Source organism: Melanerpes formicivorus, unplaced genomic scaffold (assembly GCF_026170545.1).
Source record: "Melanerpes formicivorus ecotype bairdi unplaced genomic scaffold, bMelFor1.0.p_v2 SCAF_16, whole genome shotgun sequence".
NCBI lineage: Eukaryota > Metazoa > Chordata > Aves > Piciformes > Picidae > Melanerpes > Melanerpes formicivorus.
This window is the reverse complement of record NW_027142368.1, coordinates 12,867,133-12,891,433: the sequence shown is the minus strand read 5'-3', so window position 1 is coordinate 12,891,433 and position 24,301 is coordinate 12,867,133. Positions and strand designations below refer to the sequence as shown.

Sequence of the window (24,301 nt, the reverse complement as noted above, 5' to 3'; positions counted from 1 at the left end):
TTTTTTATTCCCCTCCTCTCTTCTCACTCAGTCGAATCAGTGGTACAAAGGAGACCCAAGCCACAGGGGATACGGATCGTCCAGCCCGACTCACAAGCTGCCCGCCAGCTACGCCGGGGACAAATGGGGCAGCGAAATGCTGTCGCGCAACTCCCCGCAGGACGCCAAAGAACGTACGTGTGCCACACCGCCTCTGCCGGCCTGGCACCGCCTCTGCCGGCCTGGCACCGCACACTCCAGCCTGGCACCTCACATCCAGCCTGGCACCACACACACCAGCCTGGCACCACACACCAGCCTGGCACCACACACACCAGCCTGGCACCGCACACTCCAGCCTGGCACCTCACATCCAGCCTGGCACCACACACACCAGCCTGGCACCACACACCAGCCTGGCACCACACACACCAGCCTGGCACCTCACACTCCAGCCTGGCACCTCACATCCAGCCTGGCACCACACACTCCAGCCTGGCACCTCACATCCAGCCTGGCACCACACACTCCAGCCTGGCACCTCACATCCAGCCTGGCACCACACACCCCAGCCTGGCACCACACACCCCAGCCTGGCACCGCACACTCCAGCCTGACTCCACACCCCAGCCTGGCACCACACACCCCAGCCTGGCACCACACACCAGCCTGACACCACACACACCAGCCTGGCACCTCACCCCAGCCTGGCACCACACACACCAGCCTGACACCACACACTCCAGCCTGGCACCGCACACTCCAGCCTGGCACCACACACTCCAGCCTGGCACCACACACACCAGCCTGGCACCATACACCAGCCTGGAACCACACACTCCAGCCTGACACCACCTCTGCCAGCCTGGCACTACACACTCCAGCCTGGCACTACACACTCCAGCCTGGCACCACCTCTGCCAGCCTGGCACCACACACGCCAGCCTGGCACCATGCCTTTGCATTTCAGGACTTAACTTAAAGGCTCCTGTGAGTACATGCTTCTGCTCTCTCTGTCCTGGTGGCTTCTTTTCCTTTTCCCTTTTCCTTCCTCCCTCCCTTCTTTCCTTCCTCCCCTCCCTTTCCTTCTTTCCTTCCTCTCCCTTCTTTTCTTCCTCCCCTCCCGTTCCTTTCCTTCCTTCCTTCCCTCCCCTCCCTTCTTTCTTTCCTTCCTCCCCTCCCCTCCCTTCTCTCCTTCCTCTCCTTCCCTCCCTTCTTTCCTTCCTCCCTTCCCTTCCCTCTGGAGCTTTAGGAGTGTGCTGCTCACTCCCAGTTCATGTTTCCTGCCACTTTCATTTAGCTGGATAGCAAAAGCTGGAGCTGTAAGGACTTGGATCAGCAAATTGGTTATAAGAGAGGACTGAAAAGCAGAGGGTGGAGGGCTACAGCTCCAAAACAAGACCCTAGTTGTAGGTACCCTCAGGACTGGTCACATCAGGTGACAGCAAAGGGACAATGAGAAGAAAATAATGGGTAAGACAGGGGCACAGACAAATAGCAACCATGTTTTTGGCACAGATAGTCACAGGCCTTCCTGACCTCCTCTGTCTCATGTGGTCTGGGGTTTTCCCCTCCTGCTGCTAAATTTGCAGGGTAATTTCCTTATTTCAACAGCCTGAGGGGAGCTAAGGAACTGCAAATCAAGAAGATGACAAAGCAAAGCAAAAGCACAAGAGAAGACTTCAGGAGAAAGGGACTGGTGGGAGCACAGACACTGTCAGAGCAGGTTTTACACCCTCCAGCAAACTTCTGCTAGTTGGTGTTGTGGGGGCTTACATCCTTTGGAGGAGGTGTGATGAACAGGATAGGTTAGTGACATCAGAAGTGGGTAAGTCATAGAATGAGCTGGGTTGGAGAGGGCCTTAAAGATCATCCCATGGGCAGGGACACCTCCACTAGCCCAGGCTGCTCAAGGCCCCATGCACCAGGGAGGAGGCATCCACAGCCTTAAGCACCTCTTTAGAGTCAATGATCACTGTGTGGACAAGGAGCATCTGGCTGTTATTTTGTGCAGAAGTTCTTCTGGAGAAGAACTGCAGCAATCTAGGTTTCTCCCCAAGACCAAAAGAGGTTCCAAAAGCTGAGGGAAGTAGAGACTGTTGGTGTGGGAAGAAAGGGAAGGTTGCCCCAGTCTGCTCCAGCCTCCAGACTGCAGCAGTCTCCCTTCACACATTTGCTCCTGATGCTCAGCCTAGTGCTCTTGTCCTTTCAAATACAAAAGTAAGGCCTTCCCTTTGGTGTATTGCATAAACCACTGAGCCTCAGGCTGATCTTCCTCCCACTTTCCCTGCAAGCACATTAACTTAACAGGATTTGAAGACTCCACTTCCTTCCCCACTCTCTGCCTTCTCTTCCCAGAACTCATCCATCAAATGGACGAGCTGAATGATGAGCTGCTGAAGAAGATCACAAACAATAAGATTCAGCCTCCTCACAGGAATTTCAAAGTGGAAAAGCCTCAGGAAGCCTTTGTGCCCCTCACTTTTGACTCCACCACTGAAGAAGTCAAAGCTTGGCTGGAGGCAAAGTCATTCAGCAAAGAGTAAGATCTGCTTTAGTGCTTTACTAAGTGCTGGTGCTTCACTGGAAAAGGAGTGGGGGAGGCAGCTTGCAGCTCTGCAGCTGGATTACAGGTCACTTGTGTTTACTCACAGAGCCCATGTTGCATGTTTGATTCCAATCATATGAACTCCAGGCTATGCAACCAGTGCATTCAGAGCCCCTTCCTGCCCAGATTGAGTCCCTTTATTTCTTCTACACTATCAGATAAACTTTGTCTGCAGCAAGAGATCATAGTATCAGTCAGGGTTGGAAGGGACCACAAGGATCAGCTAGTTCCAACCCCCCTGCCATGGGCAGGCACACCCCACACTAGATCAGCCTGGCCAGAGCCTCAGCCAGCCTGGGCTTAAACACCACCAGGGACAGGGCCTCAACCACCTCCCTGGACAACCCATTCCAGGGCTTCACCACTCTCATGGTGAAGAACTTCCTCCTCACATCCAGCCTGAATCTCCCCACCTCCAGCTTCATTCCATTCCCCCTAGTCCTATCACTACCTGAGATCCTGAGCAGTCCCTCCTCAGCCTTCCTGTAGGCCCCCTTCAGATACTGGAAGGCCACAACGAGGTCACCTCAGAGCCTTCTCTTCTGCAGACTGAACAGCCCCAGCTCCTTCAGTCTGTCCTCATAGGAGAGGTGCTCCAGCCCTCTGATCATCCTCCTGGCCCTGCTCTGGACACCTTCCAGCACCTCCAGATCCCTCCTGTAACAGGGCTCCAGAACTGGAGGCAGTACTCCAGGTAGGGCCTCCCCGAGCTGAGCAGAGGATCACCTCCCTTGCCCTGCTGGCCACACTTCTCCTGATGCAGCCCAGGATCTGATTGGCTTTGTAGGCTGCAAGTGCACATTGAGAGCTCTACTTGAGAGATCTAATCGTAGACTCCTAGAATTGTTTGGGTTGGAAAAGACTTCTAAGATCATCCAGTCCAACCTTCAAGCTAAGGCCACCGTGGCCATTAAACCATGTCCTAAAGTGCCATGTCCACACATTTATTGATGAGCAGCTACAGGTGAAGGAATGTTCTTGGTTGTTCACACAACCTAGAGCTTGCCTGGCCACAGCTGGCCAGTTTCAGAGTGCTGAATGTGGAGACAAATCTCCAATGAACTAACTGAAGCTGTGGGCTGAGAAGTAAATAGAATCATAGAATTGTTTGGGTTGGAAAAGGCCTCTAAGATCCCTGAGCCCAACCTTCAACCCAGCATCACCATGGCCACTAAACCATGCCCCATGGACATGCCATGTCCACATGTTCAACACCTGCAGGGATGGTGACTCCACCACCTCCCTGGGCAGCCTGTTCCAATGCCTGACCACTCTTGCAGCAAAGAAATTGTTCCTAATATCCAACCTAAACCTCCCCTGGCACAACTTCAGGAATTTTACCTGTCTGTGGAGATGTTGCAAAGAGCCAGCTCCTCAGCTGGCACTGGCAGATCTTCCCAGCCCCCAGGGCAGGACCAAAAAGCTATGTGTGGTCAAGGGTTATGAGTTCCAATCCCACCCTGCACAGTGAAAAGCCCCAGGATTGCTCCCAAACATGATGCAACTGGAGTGAAATCCCTGCCAACACCCACAGGGCTGGGTGCAGAGTGGTGCCAGGGTGACACTGGCTTCACCCACTCATGGCTCCCTTGTCTCTGCCAACAGCTTGGGTTACCCAACAGCTGCCAGCTTGGCACAGCCCCAGGGCCTTCATGTGGCATGGTCCTGGGGCAAGGGCTGCACATCAGCTGCTCCCAGCTCTTTTATCATATAATCATAGAATAGAATTGTTTTGGTTGGAAAAAACCTTCAAGATGGAGTCCAACCATTCTCTAACTCCACCAAGGCTGCTTCTAAACCACGTCCCTCAGCACCACCTCTCTGCTGCTTTTGAACCCCTCCAGGGATGGGGATTCAACCACCTCCCTGTGGAGCCTGGTTCAGTCTTTGATACCCCTTGTTTCCCACTCCTCACCTTTAGCAAGAGGGCATGTGTAGCACAATGATCATCTCCTCACTTTGTGTCTTCCCAGGACAGTGGAACACCTTGGTATCCTCACTGGAGCTCAGCTCTTCTCCCTCAACAGAGAGGAGCTGAAGAAAGTGTGTGGTGATGAGGGAAACAGAGTGTACAGTAAAATCACTGTGGAGAAAAACCAGCTGGAGGTAAGCAGCTTTCTGGATCCCTCCTCCTTGAGTGGGTGCCCATGGAAAAGACTTTTTATGAACCACAACTGAAACAAAACCATCCAAAAGCCACACAATCAAAAGCCCCACACCAGCTAAAAGGACTGAGGAGCCTTTTAAGCTTCAGCACCTGAAAGGGGACCTACAAGAAAGCTCAGGAGGGGCTTTTTACAAGGGCTTGTAGTGGTTGGAGGAGGGGTGGTGGCTTTGAGCTGGAAGAGGGGAGATTGAGACTGGGGATTAGGAAGAAATTGATTAAAGTGAGGATGGTGAGACACTGGAACAGGTTGCCCAGGGCAGCTGTGGATGCCCCTGCCCTTGAGGTGTTCAAGGCCAGGTTGGATGAGGCCTTGAACAATCTGGGCTAGTGGAAGGTGTCCCTACCCATGACAGGGGGTTGGAACTGGATGACTTTTAAAGTCACTTCCAACCCAAACCTTTCTATGATTCCAAAGGGCCTCAGATACGTAAGGCAGATCACTCTGTCTCCACTAATGACTCTGCCTGCTTGCAAGTATTACTCACCCCTGTCCAAACAGCTCAACCCTTTCAGACCAGCTCCACCCTTTCAAGCCAGTTCACCTCCTTGAAACCAGCTCCCCCCTTCTGAACCAGTTCCCCCCTTTTGAACTAGCTCCCAGCTTCTGAACCAGCTCCCCCCTTTCAAACCAGCTTCCCCCCCTCTCAAACCAGCTTCCCCCCCTCTCAAACCAGCTTCCCCCCTTTTGAACCAGCTTCCCCCCTCTCAAACCAGCTTCCCCCCTTTTGAACCAGCTTCCCCCCCTCTCAAACCAGCTTCCCCCCTTTTGAACCAGCTTCCCCCCTCTCAAACCAGCTTCCCCCCTTTTGAACCAGCTTCCCCCCTTTTGAACCAGCTTCCCCCCTCTCAAACCAGCTTCCCCCCTTTTGAACCAGCTTCCCCTCTCTCAAACCAGCTCTGCTCTTAGACCATTAGAGAAATCTTGCAATTTAACTACAACTTGAACTTACAACTCAGCCTTCTGGTTTTGTTTCCATTCTAGAAAGACAGAGGGGAGTCAGAGCTGCAAGAAATCATGAAGCGCCGCCAGGAAAGGATTGATTCTGCTCACTGAAAAAGAAAAAACAAAACAAAACAAAAGGAAAAACTAAAATCTATCTGCTTTATTTCAGCTCTTAGTGCTAGGTAGTGCAGAGAAAAGGGAATGAAAGCAATGACACAACCCTCCCCCAACCCCCAGTCCAGAGGAGAGGCAAGCGGTGCGCCGCGCTTCGCGGGGCAATCGCCACCCAAGTGACAACCTCCTGGAAGCTGTTGATAAGGGTAGACACTAAGACCACATCCCACTGGGAAAGGTGTTTTAATATTGCATGAAGTATTTTTATTTTATATATATATATATGTAACTATATATTTTGTACTGAAATTTTATGTGCATGCAATCAGAGCAGGTCAGAATTCACAGACGGTCTGAGCGCAGGGCTGGGGTCGGAGTCAAGCCAGAAACCATCCCACAGAGCCTTGCCTGTAGGGCTGAGCCTGCTCCCACCTCCCTCACTGGGGTGGGTTGGGAAGATAGGGCACAGCACACAGCAAAGAACAAGCCAGCCTAGGTGTTTGTAGAGCCTGGCCCGTGGGAAGTAAGCCTTTTCCCACCACTTTTTGTTTCAGTCTCTGTGGCAGATGTCCCCTGCAGCCCACTAGGCTCTGTGATGACTCACTCTCCTTCTGCTGTCCCCACCATGCCCCCTTGTTGGACAAGGCCAGAATTGCCACACACATGACCCAAGCCTGGCTGCTTCTTACAGACATGTACCAGTTAGTGCTGCCTGTGAGCACTGGGAATGGGCTTGCTCTGGGTAAAGGAGCAGGATGTGAGTGGCAGAGGAAGTGACTGGAATCTGCCCCTGATGGTCCCTGCTTACAGAATCACAGCATCATTCTGGTTGGAGAAGACCTTTAAGATCATGGAGTCCAACCATTCTCTAACTCTACCAAGGCTGGTGCTAAACCATGCTCCTCAGCACCACATCTCTATGGCTCTGAAACCCCTCCAGGGATGGGGATTCAGCCACCTCCCCGTGGAGCCTGTTCCAGTCTTTGAGAGCCATTTGATGAAGAAGTTTCTTCTGCTATCTAATCTAAATCTCCTCTGGGGCAGCTTGATGCCATTGCATCTTGTCCTGTCACTTGTTCCTTGTCAGAAGAGACCAACCCCCACCTGGCTCCAGCCTCCTTACAGGGAGTTGAAGAGACCCAGAAGGTTTCCCCACAGCTTCCTTTTCTCCAGGCTGAACACCCCCAGCTCCCTCAGCTGCTCCTCCCCAGCCCTGTTCTCCAGACCCTTCCCCAGCTTTTTTGCCCTTCTGCTCCAGCTCCTCAATGTCCTTCTTGGAGTGAGAGGCCCAAAATTAAGCTCTGTACTCAAGGTGTGGCCTCAGCAGTGCCCTGTCCAGAGGGCAAGTCCCTGCCCTGCTCCTGCTGGCCACACTCTTGCTGATCCAAGCCAGGATGCTGGAGGCCTTCTTGGCCACCTGGGCACACACTGGCTCCTATTTTGCTTAGGCAGAGGCCTGGACTCAGGGCATCTGTGCAACCCTTCCCCCTGGCACCCATCCTGGGCCAGGAAATGGCAGTGCTGGCAAAGCCAGGCCTCAAACACCGAGCTGATAAGCCTCTGATATTTGTTCCCAATTCGGTCACACTCAAAGCCCCTCCCAGGCTGTTCACCACTCATCCCCACCTGCAACTTTTCATTGCAAAGAGCAACCTGAAATGCTTCCTAAATCTCCCAAGAAGCAAAAACTCACTTGGAAAGGTTGGCTTAACACAAAATAAATGGCCACAGGGAAAAAAAACAACCCACAAACACATCAAATTAACTTAGTAGAGGCTGTTGTTCTTCACTTCCTGCAGCTGTATCTGTCCAGTGACATCCCCCCCTGATTCTTACATCTCTAAACAGGGAGGAGGAGAGATCCCTTTCCCTGGAGGCATAATTAAGTGATTCTGCATCAATGATTCACTCAAAGTTTGAGAAGCTCAAGCAAGCACCTAGCAGATGCAAGTTTGCATTTACATCTGTGTGTGAGGAAGGCAACAAAACAAACACATCTGCAGGAGCTGCTCACTGGGCAGGGAGACTTTGTCTTTCTCTCTCAGTCACACCTTCAGAGGCCCAAGGCTCCACCAAGGCTTTGACACTTGCTTTCCTTTAGAAGCTGTGAGTGTTCTCACCTCCTTGAAAGGTGAAGCTCCTGCATCAGTCTTTGCTCAGCTTGGGTCTGTCCACCAACATTTAGTGGGACATGCTGTGAGGAAGTGGCTGAGGAGCAGGTGGTGAGATCCAAGCCTACTGATGCACCTCCCAGCTTTGCTTTTGTTCTTCCAAGAACATCTCTAAAGGATGAGAGATCTTCCATGAGACATTTTCTCCACCTTGAAGCAGGACATTGTGAGCACCAGCAGGATGAGTTGTGCAGGCAGGGAGCTTACAGGGGAGGGTGATGGTTTTAGGCACAACCCTGCTGGCTTGTCACAGCAAAGGGCACTCACCTTGTCAGGGAGGGATGATGAGGACAATCCTCCTGAGAAGCCCTGGCTCTGGATTTGGGCAGGGATGGGAAGCAGATATGAACACTTGGCACAGGGGGCAAACTGTTTCAAATAAAAAGAAATGGTGAGCCAGGAAACACAGCACCACTCTTGCCTTTGGCTACAAAGGCACACAAATCACACAGACTCATGGTTACTTGGGATTTTGATAGCAGCATACACGAGAGTTCTGCCAAGCCAGGAGCCACAGGAGGCTTTCACCAAGTAAAGACATCACTTAGACCTTTCTGCAGAAGTCACCTTTCAAAATATCCCTACAACTGAGCTGTGCATCTGTTTTTATCTGTACTGCTGCAGATAATGCTCTAATGTACTGTACATCCCTGTAATTGAACAAAGGATAAAATGATATAACCATGCACTGTATAAGATTTATTAAAATAGTTAAGTTATACTTAAAGCTCCTCCTCTTGTCTCACTTGGATACAAAGGAAAGCAACAGGACACAACCCCAGTGGGTAAGAGCTGCTTTTGTTGCTCTAAGATGCTCTGAGCCAGCATCTCCTTTTGATCCTGGGGGCTGCATTCAAAAGGAAGAACGTTATGACCACGATAATCAAGTCTAAAACCAGGGTGGGTGAAAAGTTCCACGTGTGCTAGCAGTCACACGCTGGGAAAGCCACCAGCTGAGTCCCAAACATCCCTTGTCTCGTCATCTTGAGGAGGAAATCTCCCTTAGCTCTGGAACGTGCAACTGAGAACGTGCCAGCATTTGCACACATGCTGTCCAAGACTCCATTGTGCACTGGCAAGTGAAAAATGCCCAACCCTGCTCAATGGCAGTGATTGCAGGGCTGAGAACAAAGAGGAGGGATGGGATGTACAAGGAGACTCTCTTTATTCCTTGTCAGATGATTCTGGAGACAATGAGAACACGTTTCCTGCACAGTCACAGGACTCAAACAGCACTTAGATCTAACACCTCTTTCCATTATCCTCTCTTGGGGCTGGATGAAGCATGAGAAGGTTGTGCAAAAGCATGTCCTTGTACATCAGGAAGGGAAATTAACGTGGCAGCATCCACAACTGAAACAATACCAGACTAAATGAGAGGAACAGCATGGTCCAAAGAGCCTGTTTAAAGACTAACATTACCAGCCAAGTCCTATTCTCAGCACGACAGGATCGCATGCCAACAGGATCGCCTTCTCTAGAGTCTAAACGATACACGGGCTCACGACCAGCCCTCGGTGCCCCGGAGCCTGCGCCTTGTGGGGCCAGGGGGGCTCTTCCTGGCCCGGCAGCCCAGGCTGGAGCTGCCTTGAGCTTTGTCACTACAGCAAGGGAGGAAACGCGCCACTACAGCGGGTTAAGGCGGGCGTGGCAGGGCTGCCAGTCCCTCCTCAAGACTGTTATCCAGGGCCAAGGCCTCGCCCTCACCAACCCTACCGCCGCCATCTTAGCTCACTGCCAGAGCCCCTTCCCGGAGCCGTCCCGCGGGCCCCAGAGGGCTGGGTGTGCGGGGGGCAGCTCGGAGGACATGCCCGGCCATGGGAGAGGCTCCGGGGGGCGATGCTAGGGACAGAAGCCCTCACCCTAGCCCGCCGGGACAGCAGCTCCCAAGGCCGCGCTGCGCGCTCCTGGCTGCGGGCAACGGCCGGCAGAGACCGCCGCGTCCCTGTTGCCATGGTAGCTGCCCCGCGACCCTCGCGAGCGGCCAAACCACCCAATCAGAAACCTCCTCCCTCCCCCTGCCCCGCCTTGGCGCCTCCCAGACACGTCAATCTTGCCTCTGGCTCTTCTGATTGGTTGATCCCCGGCCTCCTGGGATGGGATTGGCGGCAGGCGGGCTGCTCGCCCCGCCCTGCAGGCGGCTGGCCTCGGGAGCGCGCGGGGCGCGGCGGGTGCGCGCAGGCGGGATCCCCTCCGGGCACAGGCGGTTCTTTATAGGCGGCGTAAGCCCCCACGTCCCGCGATTATGTCGGTGTCCCCCGTGAAGCGGCAGAAGATGGAGTCGGTGCTGGACCAACTCAAGCACCACACCACGGTGGTGGCCGACACCGGGGATTTCAACGGTGAGAGGCGGCGGAGGGGCCCCTGTCACCTCATCCCGCCCCCCTCCCCGGGCATCGGGGCGAGTCCCCTAAAGGAGCAAACTGCTGGGGAGGCGGAGGGGTGGGGGCGTGGGGATCGCCGTGCAAAGGGGTCGCTTGGTTGCGCAAGGCCCGGCGGTGGGAACGGCGCCGGCACCGAAGGTGGGGCCGCTCTCGGGGGACTCCTGCCCGGCGGCCGATCGGCTTCCGCCGAGGGGAGCCCGGAGGTGTCCGGCTGCTGCCGCGCTGCCGGTGTTCGGTGCTGCGAGGTCTGTGTGTCCCGGGGCCACCTGCTGTCCTCTAGGATGGGATCTGAAGGATCGTCCGGGTGTTGCCGAAGCGGCTAAAACCGCTCCCGCAGTGGGTCCCGCTCCACCGGCTCCCCGAGATCCGAGGCTGGCAGCGCCCTGCCCGCCCCGTTCACCAGTTGCTGTTTCTCCTGCCGCGCACCGACCCAGGTCTTGGCACCCCTAGGCTGGATCCAGTCCGCGCACTGCTTTTCCCAGTCCTTCCAGTGGCTCCTTGCCAGTTTGACCCACGCTGTGTGCAAACCCTGCTGGTCAGCTCCGTGTCCTGCTGCCAACCAGTGCCAGCCTAGGCACGATGGGTCCTGGGGGGCTGATGAAGTTGTTTTTTTCACCAGAGGAGGTGTAGGTTGGACGTGAGGAACAATTTCTTCCCCAAGAGGGTTGTCAAGCCCTGGAATAGGCTGCCCAGGGAAGCAGCGGAGTCTCCATCCCTGGAAGGGTTTCAAAGCTGTGGAGTTAATGGTTGGACTTCATGATCTTAAGAGGTCTTTTCCAACCATGGTGATTCTGTGAGATGTGCTGTGGCACATGGTTTAGTGGTGGCCTGTCAGTGCTGAGTAAATGGTTGGGACTCCATGATCTTAAAGCTCTTTTCCAAGCAAAACCATTCAGTGCTTCGAAGCAAAGCAGTCCTGAAGCAAAGCAAACAACACAAGAGTGCTTTTGTCCTCCCTCCCTCAGAAGAACAAGCTCTGCCCTTTCCCAGGAAGGGAGGTGACATTCCACTTTTAAAGCCACTTGTCCTAGGCTGTCACTGCCCCAACGCCTGCACAGAACCCAGAATTCCCTCCCCTGGCCACCTCTGTGCTGCGTGGAGCAGCGCTGAATCCTGTTCTGCCCTCACTGGGGCCCATGCTAATCCCTCTGCTGCTTGCCTAATCCTGTGGGCGATGAACAAACAGCCCTAACGGCAGTCACCAGATGTCTGCTGGTGGTGGAGTGCATGGGGACAGCAGCAGCTTGGACGTGTGCCTGACCCTGGGGGCTGTGGAGCTCTTCAACTCTTTGGATTCCCGGATTCCAAGTTTCAGTGTTATGGAGAAATGGGTGGGGGTTGCCTTCAGGAGTCCATCTGACATCATAGAACTGTTGAGGTTGGAAGAGCCCTTTGAGATCAAGTCCAACCTCCTTCCTGGAGCTCACAATCCCACCACTGCCACTAAACCACATCCTTCAGCACCACATCCATGTGGCTTTTGAACACCTCCAAGGATGGAGACTCTGCTTTCTGAGAGACCTGAAGGGGACTGGGTGAGGACAGCTGGGTGACAGGTTTCACAGAATGGCAGAATGTTGGAAGGGGTTGGAAGGGACCTCTAGAGATCATTTAGTCCAACCCCCTTCCCAAAGCAGGGCTACCTAGAGCAAGCCACTCAGGAATGCATCCAGGTGAGTCTTGAAAGTCTCCAGAGAAGGAGACTCCACAACCTCTCTGGGCAGCCTGCTCCAGGGCTCCATCATCCTTGCTGTAAAGAAGTTTCTCTTCATACTGAGGTGGAACCTCCTATGTTCCAGCTTATCCCTGTTGTTCCTTGTCCTGTTACTGGGCACCACCAAAAAGAGCCTGGCACCTTCATCTTGATGCCCTCAGATGTTTATAGATGTTGACAAGATCCCCTCTCAGACTGAGCAGCCCCAGGGCTCTCAGTCTTTCCTCACAGGAGAGATGCTCAAGTTTAATGAGGTTAATTTCTGCACACTGCCAAAGACCCATAGGAGACTTCACATGCTGCAAGGCTGGAAAGGATTAATCACCTCTGACAGAACTGGCTCCTCCAAAATTGTGAGTGTGCTTCAGAGCTGTGTTTCCTTCCCTGGAGACTTTTCAAAGCCACCTGGACATTGTCATCCTAGGCAGCCTGCTGTGAGTGACTGCTTTAGCAGGGGGGTTGGACTGGATGATCTCCAGAGGTCCATCCAACCCCACCATGCTGGGAGTGCTGTACTGCTTGATTTTAAGCAGTATCCATGTGAATTGAAGTGTGTCTTGAAGGACCTGTTTGTGTGGAGTGGATTTGCTCTAGGATCATCATCATTGCCCAGGAGGGAGCTGTGGGAAAAGGCATTTTCTTTGATGACTGAAAAACTAAAAGTAGTCCTCTCTAACTTGGGGTTTGGGTGCAAAAAACGCTGAGGACAAGTTGCTGTTGATAAGTATTTTGTCATACTTGACCTTTAGCTGTGTTAACAGGGTGAGCAGAAATGGCTGAAGGGCCTGCAGGGGTTCTCCCCTGGTTACTGAGTCAGGCCCTGCACACCAGGCAGCTGAGCTGTGCTTGGGGACAGGCAGCACATGGTCACAGCCCACCCTGATGAGCAGCCACTGTCACCTCAAAACCTGATACTAGAGAGAAGAGACCAACCCCCACCTGGCTCCAGCCTCCTTTCAGAGCCTTGTAGAGAGCAATGAAGCCTTCCCATAGCCTTCTCTTCTCCAGACTAAAGAACCCCAGGTCCCACAGCTGCTCCTCCCCAGCCCTGTTCTCCACACTTCCCCCCAGCTTTGTTGCCCTTCTCTGGACCTGCTTCAGCCTCTCAGTGTCCTTCCTAAGTGTTTCCATTCTCCAGTTTAGACCAAAATCCCTGGAATTGCTCAGCCCTGCTGATTGTTTTCAACAGGCTCTTTTTATTCCCCCCAGCCATTGATGAATACAAGCCCCTGGATGCCACCACAAACCCATCCTTGATCCTGGCTGCTGCTCAGATGCCAGCTTACCAAAATCTTGTGGATGATGCTGTTGCCTATGGCAAAAAGCTTGGGGGGTAAGTCAAGAGGGTTTTTATCTCAGGAGATCTCTACTTAAGATGCTGCAATTACCCCTGTAGCACTTACAACTCCTAGCAGTGTGCTGGGGTTTTCCCCTCACCTGCTCATGGGTGTATCTCCTGCCCCCAAAAGCCTCAACCCTTAAAGAAAGATATAATTCCTTTGAGGCTTGCTTTGAGGTTCATTTCCATTCTCCAGTTCACACATGGCCCTCTGGAACTGCTCAGGAAAACACTTTTGAGTTGACAGCACCTAAGACACAGTGTCCAAAGGCTAAACTGCTGGTGGTGCAGGGAGGGCAGAATATGACCATGGAGCAGAGCATGACCTCTGAAGTTTAATGTTAAATGGGCTGTGAAGTTTGAGCCTCAAATCCATGGCAAGGTGCAAACCAAGGAGGTTTGGTTTGTTTGGGGTTGGTTTTGGGTGGGTTTTTTTTTTTCTTTCCTTCTCTTCCCCCATGGAAATTGTTTTGCTCTTCATGGTTTTCAGGTCAGAAGAGGAACAGATCAAAAATGCCTGTGACAAACTTTTTGTGCTGTTTGGAGCTGAAATACTGAAGAGGATACCTGGCCGTGTGTCCACTGAAGTAGATGCAAGGTTGGCTCTGTTTTCCTTCTGGGTTTGTGGTGCCTACCAAAAGAGACATGGTGTGGGTTGGAGAAGGATGTTCTGGACTAGACAGCTCACTGCTAGGAGGCTAAGAAGAGTTTATATTGATAAGGTTTGGTTAGAGAACAGATTTCCCTTGCTTTGCTTGGTTATGCTCAAGCAATGAGTAGATGTGGCACGTTGGGAGGTGGTTTAGTGGTCATGGAGATGTTGGACTTGATGATCTCAAGAGGTCTTTTCCAACCTTAGGGATTCAGTGATTCTAACTGTGTGATAGAAGTATGAAAACCAGGAGTGCTCAGCTTGGATTTTGTCACCTTCCTGTTGTCCCTTAAGCAAAGGAGAGCTCATGCTTCTACTCTCAGTTTTGCTCCTTCTCTTCCACGTGACGTTGTCTTCTCCATGTACCACAAGATCTGGTTTGGTAACCTTGTCCTTGCCAACTCACTTTTAGCACTCACCTTCTGCATTCCTCACACTTGAGGAAAACTTTCTGGTCCAGAGGAGGCCAGAAAGATGATCAGAGGGCTGGGAGCACCTCCCCTATGGGGACAGGCTGTGAGAGTTGGGGCTGTTCAGCCTGCAGAAGGTTCCAGGGAGACCTTGGAGCAGCCTTGCAATATCTGAAGGGGACCTATAGGAAGGCTGGGGAGGGACTGTTCAGAAGGGCCTGTGGTGACAGGACAAGGGGCAGTGGTTTGAAACTAGAGCAGGAGAGATTTAGTTTGGACATTAAGAGAAAGTTATCAGTGAGGGTAGTGAGACACTGGAACAGGTTGCCTGGAGATTTGGTTGAGGGCCCATCCCTGGAGGCATCCAAGGTCAAGCTTGATGGGGCCCTGAGCAGCCTGCTTTAGTTGGAGGTGTCCCTGCTGAGGACAGGAGGGTTGAACAAGATGACCCTTGAGGGTCCCTTCCAACTTGATGCATGCTGTGAAAGCATCCTGAGCTCTGGATCCTCAGTGCTGCCATGCAGCTACTAGATGGGCTGACATCCCAGGAAGCATCTCCAGGAACAAACTCCTGGCTGCTCAAAGTGCTTTTCAGTGGGCTCTGGGAGGGACAGAGGCTGCAAAGAAAACTCCTGAGGTTTCAAGCAGCTCTACTCTTGTTTCAAAGGTTGTCCTTTGATAAGGAAGGAATGATCCAAAGGGCCAGGCGCCTGATTGACCTCTACAAGGAAGCAGGAATCAGTAAAGAGCGAATTCTCATCAAGCTCTCTTCAACCTGGGAAGGAATCCAGGCTGGCAAGTAAGTGCTTCTGTATGGTTTGTGCTGATTCACAGCGTGCTCCTGCCTGCTCACAGCCACCTGACAAGCACATCAGATACTTCAAGAATTGTTTTGAAAGCCCTGCAGCAGGGAATCTGTTGCTGGGGCTGGGCTCTAGCTGGCCAGTGAGGTGCTCTGCTGCAGCATGCTGTTGAGACAGGAGAAGTGTCTTCACACAAGGTCCTGAACTGCCACACAAAGTTGCCTGTGCTGTTGAAACAAGTGTGGTCACACAAGGGCCAGGCCACAGAGGTTGTTTCCTGAACTGCCCCATCTCTGGAGGCATTCAAGATCAAATTTGATGGGGCAGCCTGCTCTAGTTGGAGATGTCCCTGCTGACTGCAGGGGGGTTGGACAAGATGACCTTTGAGGGTCCCTTCCAACCTGATGCATTCTGTGTGAAGTTGTCTGCATTAGGTTCAAGGAACAACAGTAAATAAAGCAATGCCTGGCAGTGCAGAACATCTGCTGTGAGCTTAAAGCTTGAAGGCCTTTACACTTCCCCACACTCCTAATGTAACTGCAGGGACTGAGTAGATTTAACTTCCTACCTCATCGTTAGCTTACTGCAGCAGTGTGAATTCTGGAAGGGGAGTGTGCAAACTGCTCTTCTAAGCCAGCCTGTGCCTGCAGGGTCCTGGAAGCAGAGTATGGGATTCACTGCAACATGACCTTGCTGTTCTCCTTCGCCCAGGCAGTTGCCTGTGCTGAAGCTGGAGTCACTCTGATCTCCCCGTTCGTAGGACGCATCCTGGACTGGTACGTTGCAAATGGAGAGAAGAAAAGCTTTGAGCCATCAGAGGACCCAGGTGAGTTTTCCTTTCAACATCCAGGGTAAAAATACAGCAGCTACTTATCTGGACCCTGCTGGCAACAAATGTTGTCTTTTAACCATGTTCTAAATAATCATTTGTAGCAGTACAGAAAGGGTGGCTACCAAGATCACAGAATGGTCAGGGTTGGAAGGGACCTCAAGGCTCAGCCAGCCCCAACCCCCCTGCCATGGGCAGGGACACCTCACACTACAGCAGGTTGCTCACAGCCACCTCCAGCCTGGCTGCAAACACCTCCAGGCAGGAGGCTTCCACCACCTCCCTGGGCAACCTGTGCCAGGCTCTCACCACCCTCATAGGGAAGAACTTCTTCCTGACATCCAATCTGAATCTCCCCATTTCTAGTTTTGCTCCATCCCTCCCAGTCCTATCCCTCCCTGACACCCTCAAAAGTCCCTCTCCAGCTTTCCTGTAGCCCCTTCCAGATACTGGAAGGCCACAGTTAGGTCTCCTCAGAGCCTTCTCTCTCCAGACTGAACAACCCCAACTCCCTCAGTCTGTCCTCCTAGCAGAGCAGCTCCAGCTCTCTGCTCATCCTTGTGGCCCTTCTCTGGACACCTTCCAGCACTTCCAGATCCTTCCTGTCATAGAGGCTCCAGAACTGGACACAGTGCTCCAGGTTTAGTCTCATCAGAGCAGAATAGAGGGGGAGAATCCCCTCCCTTGACCTGCTGGGTATGCTTCTCTTGATGCAGCCCAGGCTACAATTGCCTTTCTGGTGCAGTATGGGTTTGATGGAGGGACCATTCAGTGACTAACGACGATGGAGACTCCTTTATAAGGAGTCACATGGACAGCCCAGGGGGTAATGGGTACAAGATTCCAACTGGACTCCAGAAGAACATTTTTCACCACAATAACAGTTAGACACTGGAATCATCTCCCAAAGGAAGTGGTGGATTCCCCTCCACTGGACAGTTTCAAGACTCAGCTTGGCAGGTTGCTGGGCCAGTTCATTCCAACCAGACTATCACCTAGAAGGATTGGACCAGATGATCCTTGAGGTCCCTTCCAAGCTGGCATTCTGTGATTTGTTCTTCCCATGCAGCAAGCTGCTGCTGAGGGGTGGGGCTGGATGACCTGGAAAGGTCCCTTCCAACCTAAAGCATCCTCTGACTTCCTCTATTGATTCATTACTTTAGGAGTGAAGAGTGTCACTAAGATCTACAACTACTACAAGAAGTTTGGCTACAAAACCATCGTGATGGGTGCCTCCTTTCGGAACACAGGGGAAATAAAAGCCCTCACAGGCTGTGACTATCTCACCATTTCACCCAAGCTTTTGGCAGAGCTCAGCAAAGAGTATGTCAAGTTGACTCCCACACTCAGTGTCAAAGAGGGTAAGTCCAGAGAAGTCCACTCCTAGGTGAGGATGGGCTTGCTCCATCTCTTGGACGCTTCGGAGTTGGTGGCTCTCCTCAGCTCTGTGGTTCTTGCTCTTACTTTGCTTTAGGATAAAACCCTCTTGATCCTTCTCTAAAGCAAACAAAGGCCTCAGGACTAGAGTTCTGCTGCAGTTTCTGCCACACACAATCACAGGTTTCTCTAAGGGCAACAAAGCTGGGGAGGGGTCTGGAGCACAGCCCTGTGAGGAGAGGCTGAGGGAGCTGGGGGTGTTTAGCCTGGAGAAGAGGAGGCTCAGGGGAGACCTTCTTGCTCTCTACAACTCCCTGCAGGGAGGCTGTAGCCAGGTGGGGGTTGGTCTCTTCTCCCAGGCACCCAGCACCAGAACAAGAGGACACAGTCTCAAGCTGTGCCAGGGGAGGTTTAGGCTGGATGTTAGGAATAAATTCTTCTCAGAAAGAGTTGTTAGCCATTGGAGTGTGCTGCCCAGGGAGGCAGTGGAGTCACCATTGCTGGAAATGTTTAAGAAGAGCCTGGATGAGGCACTTGGTGCCATGGTTTAGTTGATCAGATGGTGCTGGGTGATAGGTTGGACTTGATGATCTCAAAGGTCTTTTCCAACCTGGTTAGTTCTGTGTTGTGTGTTCTCTAGGGTCCTGAGTCCCCACTGACTGCCCTTACCATGGGTTAAGTATTTGTACCCTCTCCTGAGAGGACAAGGAGGAACTTCATGCTTTTGGCTAGTATCAAAGTTGCCAAACACGGTTTAATCTTAAGTTAACATTGCATCAGTGATGCAGTCAGCTCTAGACATGCCAAAAGCCTTGTATGCCCACCAGGAATCAATCAGAGGCACGGCTGAGTGGTTGGATCTGGTGATGCTGTGCCACCATGGTTCCGAGTTTCTGTTCCCCCTGCACTGCTCTTTGAGCTTTACAACTGGGAGGATGAGGTTTGTGCCCAGCTGGAGTGCTGTTTGGAAGGGTGTTTAGCTGGTTTGTATGCAGGTTATCAATCCAGCTTTGTTAGGCACTGCCAACTAATCAAAGAGCCAATTGTTCAGGGTATTTGCTTAGAATGGCTCCCAGCAGGAGGAGCTTCCATAATTCCTGATAATAGGCCTGAAAGTCCTGTACCATTCAGCAGCAAGATACAAGATAACAGCACAGACACACAAAACACTGCATGGGAAGGGAAACAAAGCACAGCAGGGTGGTTTCCTGGTGCTCCTGTAGCCAGGCTGAGGAGCCACATGCTCCTCAAGTCGCCGTTGAAAGGGCCGGCTGCATCTCAACAGCTGGAGGTGCGGTGCTCAGAACCCTGAGGCTGGTGTAGGAAGCCTGTGGGAGTTGGTAATGATCCCACAATGTGCTTTGGTCCCTTTTTTATATTGTCCAATTCCTCTTGCACACAGCTCAGGCATCTGAGCTTGAGAAGATCCACCTGGATGAGAAGGCCTTCCGCTGGCACCACAACGAAGACCAAATGGCTGTGGAGAAGTTGTCTGATGGGATCAGAAAGTTTGCTGCAGATGCCATAAAGCTGGAGAGGATGTTAAAGGTAGGTGTTCTGTCCCCTCCCAAGGACTGCAGCTGACCCCTGCTGTGGCTAAGGATTAGAATCCTGAATGTTGGAAAATGTTTCCAAGACCATGGAGTCCAGCACTGCTAAGTCCCCACCAAACCATGGCCCTCAGCACCACATCTCCACAGCTTTCAAAGCCCTCCAGGGATGGGGATTGCACCACTGCCCTGGGCAGGCCAGGCCAGGCCTTGACTATCCTTTTGATGAGGTCATTTCTCCCCAGCTCCAACCTATAACTCCCCTGGGGCTATTCCCTCTTGTCCTGTCACTTGTGCCTTTGCAAAAGAGACAACCCCCACCAGGCTCCAGCCTCCTTGCAGGAGGTCCCAGAAGCTCTCCCCTCAGCCTCCTTTGCTCCAGGCTCAACACCCCCAGCTCCCTCAGCTGCTCCTCCCCAGCCCTGTTCTCCAGACCCTTCCCCAGCTTCATTGCCCTTCTCAGGGCCTGCTCCAGCTCCTCAGTGTCCTTCTTGGAGTGAGAGGCCCAAAGCTGACCCCAGGATTCCAGCTGTGGCCTCAGCAGTGCCCAGCCCAGGGGACAATCCCTGCCCTGCTCCTGCTGGCCACACTCTTGCTGATCCAAGCCAGGATGCTGGAGGCCTTCTTGGCCACTTGAGCACCCCCTGGCTCATCTTCAGCTGCTGTCACCAACCTCTCAGATCCTTTCTCACCAGGCACTTTCCAGCCACTCCTCCCCAGGCCTGTAGTGTTTCAGAGAGCTGTTGTGACTGATGAGCAACCTGTGGGCAAGTCTGATCAGGTTTTCACACAGGCAGCACAAGCTCTGTAGGACAGGCAGCTAGCAAACAGGCCACCTAGCTTAAGTGAACTTGGTAAAGTTGACTGCCTCCCCAGAAGGCATCTCCTGCCAGATGTATGCAGGCAGCCACACCTGCTCTCTGGGGCCCAGGGCAGTGTTTAGACTGGCAGCTAACCAAGGTAAAGCTACTGTCAGAGTGAGAAGCCCCTTCAGCCTGCACCCAAACTCCTCAGCTGTCAGCAGTGGCACAAGACCCAAAATCAGCAGAGTGTGAGCTGGAAATAAATCCTGCTTGTGCCTGGCACTAGGAGGCACCAAATACTGAGTCACCACTCCTGGAGGTGTTTAAGAAATGTGTGGCCATGGCACCTGGGGACATGGTTTGATGGCCATGGTGGGGTTGGGTTGATGGTTGGACTGGGTGATCTTAAAAGGTCTTTGCCAACCCAAACAATTCTCTGATCTGTGAAATGGGATCAGTTGAATTGTCTGGTTTGGGTGGGGGGGAAAGGGAGGGAAATACACCTCAAGTGTCCTTGAGCTAAGGACTTGTTGACTGAAAACCACTGGATAGTGACTTGTGTCGCTGAAGCACAGTTCCCAAACTCCTCCTCACCTGCTCTTTGTTTCCTCTTCCCTTCCCAGGAGCGAATGTTCAGTGCTGAAAATGGGAAGTAGGACAAATCCCAACTCCCCTGAGCTGGATTTGAGTGGCTCACCCTCCAATTAAACTGGATGTACAAATGTCTTCCCTTGTGTGAGTCTCATGCTGTGCCTGGATAGATTTCTGGATCGTGCTTCTCTCTCTCTCTCTGTTTGTTTTGTATCAAAGGGACAAATAGAAATTGCTGATTGTTTTTTTTGGGTGGCACTTTGCTCAATACATGCAAATGAACCCAGGTTTTCCTTGTAATGTCTTCATTGCCCTGCTGCAAGGGACACCTGGACACAGTCTTTCTATCTTTTGGACTTTCTGGATTAAATTCTTAATCAAGTCCACAGTCCTAAGACAGGCAGAGAGCAGTTGCCTCTTTCTGAGTTTTACTGTGCCTAAATCACACAATCCCAGCATGGGTTGGGTTGTGAAGGGACCTTAAAGATACCTGCCATGGGCAGGGACACCTCTCCCTAAGCCCAGATTGCTCAAACCTTCATCCAGCCTGGCCTTTACCACCTCCAGCTTCCATGGGCAGCCTCTTTCAGTGGCTCACCAGCCTCACTGTAAAGAGTTTCTCTCTAATATCCAGTCCAAATCTACCTTTGTCTAGCACTGTGGGTTTTAAAAGCTGCTCTTACAGTAACCACAACCTGCCAGGGGTAGGATGAGGCTCTTCCACCAGACCCAAACTATTTCCCTCCAGCCACAGGCCTACTTAATCCACCCAACTGAACATTACCCACTGATGCAAAAGCTCAGTTATTTCCCAGATCCTGAAGAAGAAGACCTGAGGCTGTAAAAGTGGCCAACACAGAGCTGCTGTGTGGTTGTTGTTGCTCTCTTCTTCCTTCTTCCTGCTCAGTGGGCAGTAAAAGCCTCTCTGCAGGGTGTGACTTCCCCTGGCAGCTGGGTGATGCTCAGCCTGTCACAGCTTGTCTTGCCCCAAGGCAGCAGGTCCTGATGTCTGACCTCTTAGCAAAGGAATTGGGAGGTGTTTCAGGCCACTGCTGTGTTCTTCCAGGTGCAAGGATTCAGGCATGGCTACACTGCAGAGAAGCTGCATGAAGCTGGGCTACCTGGGTCAGCACTGATCTGGTTCCCCAGGCCTCAGGCCAGTTTGCTGCTGTGAAGCTGGGCAGAGGCTCTGAGCCTCTCCAAGAAACCTGCTCTTCTTCCCCCTGGGTGGAGCAAGTGCTCTGCACCTTCACACCACCAAAAGAGCCACCAGATCTGCCACCTCTGGCAGCTGGGACACAGCTGGCCAGGGTCAGTACCACCAGAGGGTTCAAACAGGACTCTGAAGCACTCTGGAAGCTGCTCAAGGGACACTAAAATACTGCAGTGAGACAGGGAGAGGAGACAGGAAAAGATGTCCCAGTCAGACCTTATTCTGCTTGCCTGTAGACCCATGACCTCCTCAAGAGTTCAGAGGGCAGGAGATGTCCAAGTCATGCCCCAAATGCTCACTTAAGTGTTCTGGCAGCAGCTGCAGATTCCCACCCCAGCTCTGGGGCTTGTTCTCTTCAGGAGGGATGTGGTGAGCTGACTGATGAACATGGCTAAGTCTGCCCTGGTGAGGAGTATTGTGTCCAGTGCTGGGCCCCTCAGTTCAGAAAGGACCTCAAGGAACTGCTTCAAAGAGTCCAGCACAGAGCCACAAAAATGATACAAGGAAGATGTTCTACTCCCTTAGAGAAGAGCCTGAGGGAGCTGAGGGCTCTTCAGGTTGGAGAGGAGACTGAGAGATGACCTCATTCATGTTTACAAACAGGTGAAGGGTGAGTGCCCAGAGGATGGAGCCAGGCTCTGCTGGGTGATGCCCAATGCCAGCACAAGGGGCAATGGTGGAAGTTGAGGCATAGAAAGTTCCATGGAACCATGAGGAAAATGTTTTTTCCCCTGTGAGGGTGACAGAGCCCTGGAACAGGCTGCCCAGGGCAGCCGTGGAGTCTCTCTCTCTCTGGAGACATTCAAAACCCACCTGGATGTGTTCCTGTGTGATCTGCTCCAGGTCACCCTGCTCTGGCAGGGAGGGGTTGGACTGGATGAGCTTTCAAGGTCCCTTTTCAGCTCCTAACATCCTGTGACTCTGTGAAACAGAGCAAAACCCCACCAGTCACCCAAGCCTTCAGTCACACTGCACCTTCACCCTACAGGTCCTCCTCACCTTCACCTCTCCTCAGGAGATGGAGATCTCTCCCAGGATCCTGTCCAAACCTAGCTTGCAAACCCCATCTAGTGGCTTCCCAGCTCCTGATACCTCTTCAGATTAAGAAATCAGGAGCAGGAGATGTCTCTTCTCTCCTGGAAAGCTTTTTAGCTATCACAGCCATGAGGACAAGCTTGGACTCAGCAAGCAGGGCCAAAAATTGTGTAAGTCCCAAAGAGCCAACACACTTTAAAACTTGGTTTTAAAATGTCCTTGTCCTTTATTAAACACACACAGAGCTCATCTCCAGCTTCTCACACACCCACACCCCCCTAGTACCCCCAGGGCCTTCTCCACAGGGCTGCTCTGCAGCCTTTCACCTCTAGCCTGCACTGGTATCACAAACTGCCCTGACCCAAGTGGAGGACCTTGGCACTTGGACTTGTTGAACCTTCCTGAGTATGCAACATGAGATGGTAGCACTGCATGTGTGTGGTTTCCCCAAAGAGAGCTCAGCAGCTGGCTGGGGCCAGGAGCTGGTTTCTAACACAAAGAGCTGCTGGGAGCAGCCCTCAGAGCGCAGCACCCAGCGCTCCAGAGCACAGCACAAAAGCAGCCAGGCTTTGTGGGGGCTGGAAAAACAAAAATCACCAGAATTTGAAGCTTTTCAGCTGTTTGAGAAGCACTTTCTGGCTTTGGGACAAAAAGGAGCTGTCACAGGGTGGAATAGCCAGAATGCTCTCTAACAACCATCCCCAACAAAGCCGGTGACACACCGAGCGTTTGCACGCGCTGCCAACAGCTCCTCCTGGGCCACCCGAGGCAGGGACAGGAGAAACCACCACAGCAGGGAGTCACTTTGGTTAGGACATTTGAGAGTACCATCAGGTTCTGCTGCCATGCAGCCAGACCTGGCCAGGCTGGAAAGCTGAGAGGAAGCTCCTGAAGTTCAACCAGGGCAAGAGGAGGATCCTGTCTCTGGGGAGAAATGAGACCCTGCAGCGGTACAGGTGAGAGGTGACCAGTTCAAGAGAGACTGAGAACTGCTGGAGAGAGTCCAGGGCAGGCTCTGAAGGGGCCTGGAGCAGCTCTGTGAGGAGCAAAGGCTGAGAGCCCTGGGGCTGCTGAGCAATGCTCAGCAAGAGCTAAAGGAGCTGTGGGGGGCAAGAGGCTGGGGCCAGACTCTGCTGAGTGGTGCCCAGGGCCAGGCCAAGGGGCAGAGGGCACAAAGTGGCAGGCAGGAGGTTGCCTCTGAAGCTGAGGAGAAAGTTGTTTGGGGTGAGGGTGCTGGAGGCCTGGAGCAGGCTGCCCAGAGAGGCTGTGGAGTGTCCTTGTGTGGAGAGCTTGCAACCCCCCCTGGGCATTGTGCTGCTGGGCAGGGTGCTGTGGGTGCCCTGCTGGGGCAGGGGGCTTGGGCGGGGTGGTCTCCAGAGCTCCCTTCCAACACCACCATGCTGGGACTGGGAGGTTCTGTAAAATTCCAGCATGAGACAAGCTCTCTGTACTGGCCAGGGAGAAGTATTTCAAGCATTTCAAGGAGAACAAAGATCCTAACACCAGCAGCACAGAGGAGAACACAAAACCAGTTAAGACCATTTAAAACCAGCTGAGCCAACACTAAACAGAAGCAGAGTCAGGTGAAGAGGTGAGGAAGAAAACAGGGCCACAGTGTG

At 52.7% G+C, this 24,301-nt stretch overlaps 2 protein-coding genes across 2 annotated transcripts in view; both read left to right on the top strand.

Annotated features, from left to right (window-relative positions):
* EPS8L2 (EPS8 signaling adaptor L2) overlaps positions 1-8,709 on the top strand; it is a 69,605-nt gene extending 60,896 nt beyond the window's left edge. Inside the window, exons 18-21 of the mRNA XM_068148270.1 lie at positions 32-173; positions 2,338-2,521; positions 4,561-4,693; positions 5,737-8,709. Coding sequence (XP_068004371.1) covers positions 32-173; positions 2,338-2,521; positions 4,561-4,693; positions 5,737-5,808 — 531 coding nt within the window. The 3' untranslated portion in view covers positions 5,809-8,709. The remainder of the gene's footprint in view (positions 1-31; positions 174-2,337; positions 2,522-4,560; positions 4,694-5,736) is intronic.
* Positions 8,710-10,153: 1,444 nt separating this feature from the next.
* Positions 10,154-20,569, top strand: TALDO1 (transaldolase 1). Its single transcript, XM_068148269.1, has 8 exons — positions 10,154-10,324; positions 13,290-13,413; positions 13,910-14,017; positions 15,149-15,280; positions 15,935-16,110; positions 17,277-17,474; positions 18,893-19,038; positions 20,467-20,569. The coding sequence occupies exons 1-8, from the start codon at positions 10,228-10,230 to the stop codon at positions 20,497-20,499; spliced, it is 1,014 nt and encodes a 337-aa protein (XP_068004370.1). The 5' UTR covers positions 10,154-10,227; the 3' UTR covers positions 20,500-20,569.
* The last annotated feature ends 3,732 nt before the right edge of the window (positions 20,570-24,301 follow it).